At 51.9% G+C, this 10,785-nt stretch overlaps 1 protein-coding gene across 1 annotated transcript; it reads left to right on the forward strand.

Moving 5' to 3' along the window:
• Window positions 1-4,772: 4,772 nt before the first annotated feature.
• LOC108800341 (transmembrane protein 45B-like) lies at window positions 4,773-9,681 on the forward strand. The gene is made up of 4 exons (XM_018572324.1): window positions 4,773-4,945; window positions 5,980-6,195; window positions 8,289-8,473; window positions 9,560-9,681. Exons 1-4 carry the CDS (start codon window positions 4,777-4,779, stop codon window positions 9,647-9,649), a joined length of 660 nt encoding a protein of 219 aa, XP_018427826.1. The 5' UTR covers window positions 4,773-4,776; the 3' UTR covers window positions 9,650-9,681.
• Window positions 9,682-10,785: the final 1,104 nt, after the last annotated feature.

Raw genomic sequence — 10,785 nt, forward strand, 5'->3', positions numbered from 1 at the left:
TGGGTGTTGGGTACCACTTTTATGGTAAGCCTGGCATGCCTGTGTACTGAGGAATTGTGCGTACCCGGAGCATGTAGACGGCATCTGACATTCTTTCCCTATTTGTGGATTTAATTTCCTGATATTTTATCTAATTATATGTATAGAAGTCATTTTATTAATACTCATCCGTTTATATACAACTAGTTCAGGAGCTATAAGATGCCACCAGAGGACCAACTCCCCATTCATCCCGCGCACTGCTTGTGAGGCTCCAGGAGGCGCAGACACTGATCCAGGTGAGATCTGAGCTCAGGAATAATATTCCATCTTCCGTGTGTTTACTTCAGCCATTCTCACCCAGGGTTCCGTGGAACATTGAGGTTCCTGCAGAGGATGATAGGGATTCCTGTGAGGAGTGCTGGATCTATTTTCCACCTAAGGGACATTCTCCTCACTGACCCCCCAATGTAAGGAGCATTCTTCCCACTGACCCCCAATGTAAGGGGCATTCTTCCCACTGACCCCCAATGTAAGGGGCATTCTTCCCACTGACCCCCAATGTAAGGGGCATTCTTCCCACTGACCCCCAATGTAAGGGGCATTCTTCCCACTGACCCCCAATGTAAGGGGCATTCTTCCCACTGACCCCCAATGTAAGGGGCATTCTTCCCACTGACCCCCAATGTAAGGGGCATTCTTCCCACTGACCCCCAATGTAAGGGGCATTCTTCCCACTGACCCCCAATGTAAGGGGCATTCTTCCCACTGACCCCCAATGTAAGGGGCATTCTTCCCACTGACCCCCAATGTAAGGGGCATTCTTCCCACTGACCCCCAATGTAAGGGGCATTCTTCCCACTGACCCCCAATGTAAGGGGCATTCTTCCCACTGACCCCCAATGTAAGGGGCATTCTTCCCACTGACCCCCAATGTAAGGGGCATTCTTCCCACTGACCCCCAATGTAAGGGGCATTCTTCCCACTGACCCCCAATGTAAGGGGCATTCTTCCCACTGACCCCCAATGTAAGGGGCATTCTTCCCACTGACCCCCAATGTAAGGGGCATTCTTCCCACTGACCCCCAATGTAAGGGGCATTCTTCCCACTGACCCCCAATGTAAGGGGCATTCTTCCCACTGACCCCCAATGTAAGGGGCATTCTTCCCACTGACCCCCAATGTAAGGGGCATTCTTCCCACTGACCCCCAATGTAAGGGGCATTCTTCCCACTGACCCCCAATGTAAGGGGCATTCTTCCCACTGACCCCCAATGTAAGGGGCATTCTTCCCACTGACCCCCAATGTAAGGGGCATTCTTCCCACTGACCCCCAATGTAAGGGGCATTCTTCCCACTGACCCCCAATGTAAGGGGCATTCTTCCCACTGACCCCCAATGTAAGGGGCATTCTTCCCACTGACCCCCAATGTAAGGGGCATTCTTCCCACTGACCCCCAATGTAAGGGGCATTCTTCCCACTGACCCCCAATGTAAGGGGCATTCTTCCCACTGACCCCCAATGTAAGGGGCATTCTTCCCACTGACCCCCAATGTAAGGGGCATTCTTCCCACTGACCCCCAATGTAAGGGGCATTCTTCCCACTGACCCCCAATGTAAGGGGCATTCTTCCCACTGACCCCCAATGTAAGGGGCATTCTTCCCACTGACCCCCAATGTAAGGGGCATTCTTCCCACTGACCCCCAATGTAAGGGGCATTCTTCCCACTGACCCCCAATGTAAGGGGCATTCTTCCCACTGACCCCCAATGTAAGGGGCATTCTTCCCACTGACCCCCAATGTAAGGGGCATTCTTCCCACTGACCCCCAATGTAAGGGGCATTCTTCCCACTGACCCCCAATGTAAGGGGCATTCTTCCCACTGACCCCCAATGTAAGGGGCATTCTTCCCACTGACCCCCAATGTAAGGGGCATTCTTCCCACTGACCCCCAATGTAAGGGGCATTCTTCCCACTGACCCCCAATGTAAGGGGCATTCTTCCCACTGACCCCCAATGTAAGGGGCATTCTTCCCACTGACCCCCAATGTAAGGGGCATTCTTCCCACTGACCCCCAATGTAAGGGGCATTCTTCCCACTGACCCCCAATGTAAGGGGCATTCTTCCCACTGACCCCCAATGTAAGGGGCATTCTTCCCACTGACCCCCAATGTAAGGGGCATTCTTCCCACTGACCCCCAATGTAAGGGGCATTCTTCCCACTGACCCCCAATGTAAGGGGCATTCTTCCCACTGACCCCCAATGTAAGGGGCATTCTTCCCACTGACCCCCAATGTAAGGGGCATTCTTCCCACTGACCCCCAATGTAAGGGGCATTCTTCCCACTGACCCCCAATGTAAGGGGCATTCTTCCCACTGACCCCCAATGTAAGGGGCATTCTTCCCACTGACCCCCAATGTAAGGGGCATTCTTCCCACTGACCCCCAATGTAAGGGGCATTCTTCCCACTGACCCCCAATGTAAGGGGCATTCTTCCCACTGACCCCCAATGTAAGGGGCATTCTTCCCACTGACCCCCAATGTAAGGGGCATTCTTCCCACTGACCCCCAATGTAAGGGGCATTCTTCCCACTGACCCCCAATGTAAGGGGCATTCTTCCCACTGACCCCCAATGTAAGGGGCATTCTTCCCACTGACCCCCAATGTAAGGGGCATTCTTCCCACTGACCCCCAATGTAAGGGGCATTCTTCCCACTGACCCCCAATGTAAGGGGCATTCTTCCCACTGACCCCCAATGTAAGGGGCATTCTTCCCACTGACCCCCAATGTAAGGGGCATTCTTCCCACTGACCCCCAATGTAAGGGGCATTCTTCCCACTGACCCCCAATGTAAGGGGCATTCTTCCCACTGACCCCCAATGTAAGGGGCATTCTTCCCACTGACCCCCAATGTAAGGGGCATTCTTCCCACTGACCCCCAATGTAAGGGGCATTCTTCCCACTGACCCCCAATGTAAGGGGCATTCTTCCCACTGACCCCCAATGTAAGGGGCATTCTTCCCACTGACCCCCAATGTAAGGGGCATTCTTCCCACTGACCCCCAATGTAAGGGGCATTCTTCCCACTGACCCCCAATGTAAGGGGCATTCTTCCCACTGACCCCCAATGTAAGGGGCATTCTTCCCACTGACCCCCAATGTAAGGGGCATTCTTCCCACTGACCCCCAATGTAAGGGGCATTCTTCCCACTGACCCCCAATGTAAGGGGCATTCTTCCCACTGACCCCCAATGTAAGGGGCATTCTTCCCACTGACCCCCAATGTAAGGGGCATTCTTCCCACTGACCCCCAATGTAAGGGGCATTCTTCCCACTGACCCCCAATGTAAGGGGCATTCTTCCCACTGACCCCCAATGTAAGGGGCATTCTTCCCACTGACCCCCAATGTAAGGGGCATTCTTCCCACTGACCCCCAATGTAAGGGGCATTCTTCCCACTGACCCCCAATGTAAGGGGCATTCTTCCCACTGACCCCCAATGTAAGGGGCATTCTTCCCACTGACCCCCAATGTAAGGGGCATTCTTCCCACTGACCCCCAATGTAAGGGGCATTCTTCCCACTGACCCCCAATGTAAGGGGCATTCTTCCCACTGACCCCCAATGTAAGGGGCATTCTTCCCACTGACCCCCAATGTAAGGGGCATTCTTCCCACTGACCCCCAATGTAAGGGGCATTCTTCCCACTGACCCCCAATGTAAGGGGCATTCTTCCCACTGACCCCCAATGTAAGGGGCATTCTTCCCACTGACCCCCAATGTAAGGGGCATTCTTCCCACTGACCCCCAATGTAAGGGGCATTCTTCCCACTGACCCCCAATGTAAGGGGCATTCTTCCCACTGACCCCCAATGTAAGGGGCATTCTTCCCACTGACCCCCAATGTAAGGGGCATTCTTCCCACTGACCCCCAATGTAAGGGGCATTCTTCCCACTGACCCCCAATGTAAGGGGCATTCTTCCCACTGACCCCCAATGTAAGGGGCATTCTTCCCACTGACCCCCAATGTAAGGGGCATTCTTCCCACTGACCCCCAATGTAAGGGGCATTCTTCCCACTGACCCCCAATGTAAGGGGCATTCTTCCCACTGACCCCCAATGTAAGGGGCATTCTTCCCACTGACCCCCAATGTAAGGGGCATTCTTCCCACTGACCCCCAATGTAAGGGGCATTCTTCCCACTGACCCCCAATGTAAGGGGCATTCTTCCCACTGACCCCCAATGTAAGGGGCATTCTTCCCACTGACCCCCAATGTAAGGGGCATTCTTCCCACTGACCCCCAATGTAAGGGGCATTCTTCCCACTGACCCCCAATGTAAGGGGCATTCTTCCCACTGACCCCCAATGTAAGGGGCATTCTTCCCACTGACCCCCAATGTAAGGGGCATTCTTCCCACTGACCCCCAATGTAAGGGGCATTCTTCCCACTGACCCCCAATGTAAGGAGCATTCTTCCCACTGACCCCCAATGTAAGGAGCATTCGCTTTGGGAGAGGAGACTGAGGAAATGCTCTCTCCTGCCTGCAGCAGACTGATCGCTGGGGGAGGGTAAACTGAGGAAAAAAGGAAAATCTGCTGTCACCTTATTCCTCTCGGTGACATATTTGGAGAAGTTTTTGTTGCCCGTAGTTGGCAGGTTCCCCCTTTTTCATTATAAAATCTTTGGGGGGGATTGTGGTTGCTATGGGCAGCACAGACAGTTCTTCCTTCAGGCACATTGGTAGGTTGGGCTATTCATTTCTCACTCTGATGTCCCCAGGGACGGCGATGGGGGACTTCCGAGGACACTCGCTGTTGGGCACGACTTTCCTGATCTTCGGCCTCTGGTGGTCCATCAAATATCCTCTGAAATATCTGCGTGGCGGAGTGGACTCGAAACGCTACCGGCGGCTGGAGATGGGGGAGGGGATTGTCAAGGCCTTCATCGCTGCGACCGGTGAGAAACCCAAATGACTGCGAGCTGCAGCACAACCCACAAGAACCAATCAGATCCATTCCTATTGTACAGGGCGCACCACGCTGATGGGATCCGGTTATTGTATATTGGACATGAAATGTGCGATTTCGATGTATCCGAATTTCCCAATAACAGACGAATGACGAATGAAAACGAATCCGAATTTCCAAAAACTCAATTTCGGATGAAATTCGGTAGCGGTGGTCTGTACAAATTTTAGTTGCAGCAAAATGCAGCAAAGAAAAAATGTTTTTTTTTAATGTCACTTTGCTCCAACTAGGGATGCGCCGATAGCGAGTATTTGGGCGAGTACTCGTACCTAGCCCGATACCTCCTGTATTAGGAACCCGGGCTGCTCGTCATTACACGCCACCTGGCTTCCTGAATGGGGCTTTCGGTAATTGGTATCGGCGAGTACCGGGAAAAAGTATCGGTACTCCTACTCGGTACCAAAATACCGGTATCGGTGCATCCCTAGCTCCAAGGAAACGAACAGGAAACGGAAACTTACTTTCGTACAGACCAAGGTAACTCCTTAGGGTAACGGGAGGACACAAACTAGCGTCCTCCCGTCACCCTAGGCTCAGTATATAGGGAGCTGCAGCTCTCCATATACTGAGACGCCGCAGCCGGAGCGGATCCCGACAATTATGCCGGGATCCGCCCAGCTGCGTGATTGACAGCTGGCTCTGCCTATCTAGAGGCAGAGCCAGAAAAACCGTGTTTAACTGTGCGAAGAAGCGCTTGTCATCGTCAGCGCGTTTACCTTGCGAGCGAATCTCAACCATAGTGCAGGGCTGTGGTGGACAGCAGTATGGGGTACAGATAGTACACCCGTAGCGGCGGAGGGGAATCACCAATGGTTTATGTTACACTATCTGAGGGTTTAATGTCACTTTAAGTTAATGCAAGGCTCACCTGAGGAGGTTTCCGGGGGATATAGAACGTCGGCTGTGACCTGGAAGGACGATGGATCCATTGTAGATATACTAACGCTGACATCTTCTCCTCAAGGATGATTTGGGAAAACTTTGCTCCCAATATTGGGCCTCGCTTCCACCTCACCAATCCTGTGGATCACAGCTGGGTGGGGTTGATGGGTTGGCTGCACTCCACGCTGTACATCTTCTTCTTCCTCTCCGGAGTGGTGGACATTCTGACGTATTCTCCTCTCAAGTTACCGCGGGGGCTGGACCGCCTGACTCTAGCGCTGGCCGTGTCCCTTGAAGGTAAGCGCAGACAAACCTCCATCCTTGCGATGTTTTTATGATCGTTTTATTGTTAAAGTTATTTCTTATTTATCATTAGACTTGTGCGCCGTCAAAAAATGTGTTTCGTTTCGGAATATCCCGTATTTCGTGTCCGAAACTCAATTCGGATTCGTACGAAATACGGATTTTCGTTAGTTTCGTCACATTTTCGTAACTTTACGAACATTTGTTATGATGAAGTTAAAAAGCAAAAATACCTTTGTTAATATATTGGAATCGATTGTTTTTTTGGTTTTTTTTTATCCGAAATTCCGTTAACGTATATCGGATCAGAATTTCGTAAAAAAAAACAAAAAAAAAAAACTACCATCGACTCCAATATATTAACAAAGGTATTTTTGCTTTTTAACTTCATCATAACAAATGTTCCTAACGGAACGAAAATACGTCAATGGAATTTCGTATTTCCTGCCTGTGTATTGTAATGCGACCCTCAGCAGCAGCGGATCCGTATTTCGTATTTCGGATAAAAAAAAAATCTTGTCATGTTGTTCAACCTCATTTACAGGGGTAATAATGCAGTGTGCCTGCCCGAGTGTCTCAGGTTGCTGGAAGATGTGGAAGGGCTCTGCATCTCCCCACCCAGCTCTTAGCAACCTGGTACGCTCTGGCTGGCTGTCAGGAACCCCTCAGGGGGGCGGGGGCTTGCGATGATCGAGAGTACGATCTGCCTGTCCAAGATGGGCAGATCGTACATTTTTAAAAGTACTTTACAACCCTGGCAAGACAAAAGTCTTGCCAGGGTTGTAAAGTGTATGGGCACCTTAAAGCAGATCCGCAATTTAAAGTTGGAGCTGACGCGGAGCGCCCTCCCATAGGAGAGGATACTGCACCCTGCGGCTGCCATATTGGACAGGCGGCCAGCTGCTGTTGGTGGTTTGGGAGAGTGTCACAGGCAGCTTTGGATGCTGCGAGGAGAGGGGCATCACACCGCCTTGATCACACCAAATGCAGAGCAGATCTGCACGAGTTTCTGCACACGCAGTGAGTGGGTTGTGCCGTGTTTTTGATGCGTTCCAGGATTTTTTTTCTTTTGGTTTAAAATGGGCTTTCAGTGCGTTCGCATGCGTCTTTGATGCGTTTGAACGCGTTCCAGAGCAGGTAAAATAGGGCCTGCTGCAGTTTTTTGCTCTGGAACTGGACGCTGCGGTGCGAACTGCAGCTAAAAATACCATTAGGAATACATTGGCCGCAGTTTTGCTCCGGTCTGTAACTGCTCCGCTCCCGGAACGCGCTTGGTGTGAACAAGGCCTTAGGCCCCATTCACACCTAGGCGTATTGTAATATGCGCGTCTGTCGCGCGACCGTCACGCGGTTTTTTTTACGGTAAAAAAGTTGCGCGATTCCAAAGGCTACTTGGCTGTATCCCAATGGAAAACGCCCTACAAAACGGCCCAAAGTAGTCCCGGGACCTTTTCAGGCGTGGGCCGTTTTGTAGCGCGTTAGGGACGGGCGGAAATACGCCGAGGTGGGAACGAGACCCATTGACTACAATGCTATTTATTTTTTTGACCGTTTTGTAGCGCGTTCGTCGAGCGTACAAAACGGTCAGGTGTGAACGGGGCCTAAGCGGCATTACACTGGCGTTCCGCCATCAACGACGTCATTGGTTGCCAGGAGCTCGGCGGGGATCTTAGGTTGCTAAGAGCTGGGCAGGGAGACGCAGAGCCCTTCCACATCTCCACACGCAGCTCTTTATGGCGAGGAGAATGTTTTTGGTCTATCACATAGACAACCCCAATGGCCACAGGAACAGGAAGTGACAAAGTGCACGCGGCAGGCTGACAACGCTGCTGCTAATTGTGAGGTGATGGATTAGCGTCGTCAGCCTGCAACAGGAAACGCTGTAACATCTGATATACAACGAGACTGTACAGTATTTACACAACCGATGAGATAGTCATGTGTGTGGTACGCAGAGTGTGGCTGTAGTTGTGCGTTGGGGGCCAGGTAACAATGCGTTATGGGGTGTCATGGCGGCATAGAGATGTGAATGGGCCCGTAGTGTTATCTGAGCCTGCAGAGTGAAGTGGCTATTGTTGTCTCCGCAGGTCTCCTCATGTCTTTTCACGTCCACGGTCAGCCGCCGGTGGAGGGGCTCTTGCACACGCTGCTCCTGGTCGTCTCCTCTGCGGGATTCCTGTGTTTCATGGCGGAAGTCTTCCTGAGAGATCACATCGTCCTGGAATTGTTCCGCTCCAGTCTGGCCGTCCTGCAGGGATCCTGGTTCTGGCAGGTAGGTGCCCGCATTACCCAAAAACAGATCAGCCGCCATTTTTACGCCTCGTGTCCTCCCCGTCACCACCCGCACTGTGGAGTCTCACTACTCCAGCTGCATTACTTGTAATGCAGAAAAACTTCAAGCCCAACTGCAGCCATTTTTTTTATTATTTTGGATCGGATGGGAAAGGGTTACAACAGGCGTAGGCGACCTCAGCACTCCGGCTGTTGTGGAACTATAAGTCCCATGATGCATTGCAAGACTCGGACAAACACAGGCCTGACTCTCAAAGGCCAGAATCTCCCAGAAACTGGATAGAGGTTCTAACTAGGGATGCACCGATACCACTTTTTTAAGACCGAGTACGAGTACCGATACTTCTGATCAAGTACTCGCAGATACCAATTACCGATACTTTTTCTTAAAGGGACAGGTCACATTTTTAAAAAGCAATACAAACTAATGCTTTAAGGTCACTTTCTTAATATTATGATTCATGAGATGACAAGGGAGCATGACGCCGGCTTCCCGGCCAATCAGAATGCCGGGCGCTGCGTCATTACACGCCGCACGGCTTCCGGATTTGCTAGCTTCCTGACCAATCGGGAAGCCGGGCAGCGCGTCATTGAACGCTACCCTGCTTCCTGATTGGCCGGGAAGTGGGCTCCATGCTCTCTCATCACAAGTGACGAGAGAGCATGGAGCCGTTTCCTGGCCAATCAGGAAAATGGGCAGCGTGTAATGATGCGCTGCCCGGCTTCCTGATACAGGAAGTACTTGTGCTAGGTATCGGAACATTTGGGCGAGTACAAGTACTCACCCAAATACTTGGTATCGGCACCGATACTAGTATCGGTATCGGTGCATCCCTAGTTCTAACCCAGAAACAGGCAACCTCTGCCTTCCAGCTGTGGTGAAACTACAAATCCCACCGTGTCTCTGGGAGTCATGCCTGTGGCTGTCCAAGTCTTGCAATGCCTCATGGGACTTGTAGTTCCACCGCGGCTGGAGGGCTGAAGTTTGCCCACCTATGACAAGTCCTGCAATGAAGATGAACACTCCCAGCCTGGGCAACCCAACATTCTGATGTCTCTGTTCTAGATTGCAATGGCAGTGTACCCACCATGGGGCGTCCAATGGGACCAGAGCGATCACAGCAACCTCGCGTTTCTCCCCATCTGCTTCGTCTAGCACTGCGCCGTGGCCTTCCTCCTCATCATCATCATTTATTGTTTGTTCCACTGGTGAGTATGGCAGACGGCATTGTGATTGGTGCGGGAGTGATTGGCCGGCGGCGGGACTCCGCCCACCGGCTCCATAGTGTGCGGCCGCAGACTACGGAGCTGGTGGGCGAAGTTCAGGGACACCTCACACCGGCAACTTCCCCACAAGGTCGCTGCTGCCGCCCCGAGGCCGGGCCTCGGTGGGCTTGTGGGAAATCCGGGCCTGGAGGGGGGCAGTGACAGTGCGGACAGACCGCTTGTATGGTTGGCGATTTCTTACATCTCCCGGGGCCACCATTGGTGAGTATGGAGGAGTGAGATTCCATTATATACATTGTGATGCAGCACTCACACGGGACACTGGGGTCCAGCCAAACAACACGGTCCTCTGGGCTGCCAGCGCGCAATTGTGACTATAAACAGTCTTTCTTTATGTCACCGAGTGGCTTCGAACACTCAAAAAGGTGATTGAAAACTACAAAATCCAAGCTCTGGTAGAGCACCGAGGCCCCGTGCACACACGACGCAAGAGCAAACTTACGCGTGCACTATGTGCAATCCCACAATGCATCATTCATAATAGACATGAACTGTACGTGCGTAAAATACGTTGCCCGGACGCATCTCGGGTCCATTCGGTTTCTGCGCATCTTTACGCAGCGCGAATATACGGCTCCCATACGCGGCATATTGTACGGCGGTGTGACTGAGGCCTAAATAAGCATTGCCAGCAAACCCCGGCTATCCGAGTCATCTATAACCTACAAAACAAACAGTCTCTTCACTCACCGCCCCGCACTCAGCAGTCCACAACTCCAGTCCAGTCACCAACAACGCTCCGGGAGTCCGCAGTCTCTGCATTGCGCTAATTACTTAATGAAGGAAAGCTGTGCGAGTGGATAGAGACTACGGAGGATTCTGGGTCCTACATATCTCCCCTCCTCTACTCTTCGTGTGTGTGTGTGTATATGTATGTATACGTACGTGTGTGTGTGTGTGTGTGTGTGTGTGTATACGTACGTGTGTGTGTGTGTGTACGTATACGTGTGTGTGTGTGTCTATACGTATATACGTACGTGTGTGTGTACGTACGTGTGTGTGTGT

This window comes from Nanorana parkeri, unplaced genomic scaffold, assembly GCF_000935625.1.
Source record: "Nanorana parkeri isolate BGI_ZX_2015 unplaced genomic scaffold, ASM93562v1 scaffold1998, whole genome shotgun sequence".
NCBI classification, from domain to species: Eukaryota; Metazoa; Chordata; class Amphibia; order Anura; family Dicroglossidae; genus Nanorana; species Nanorana parkeri.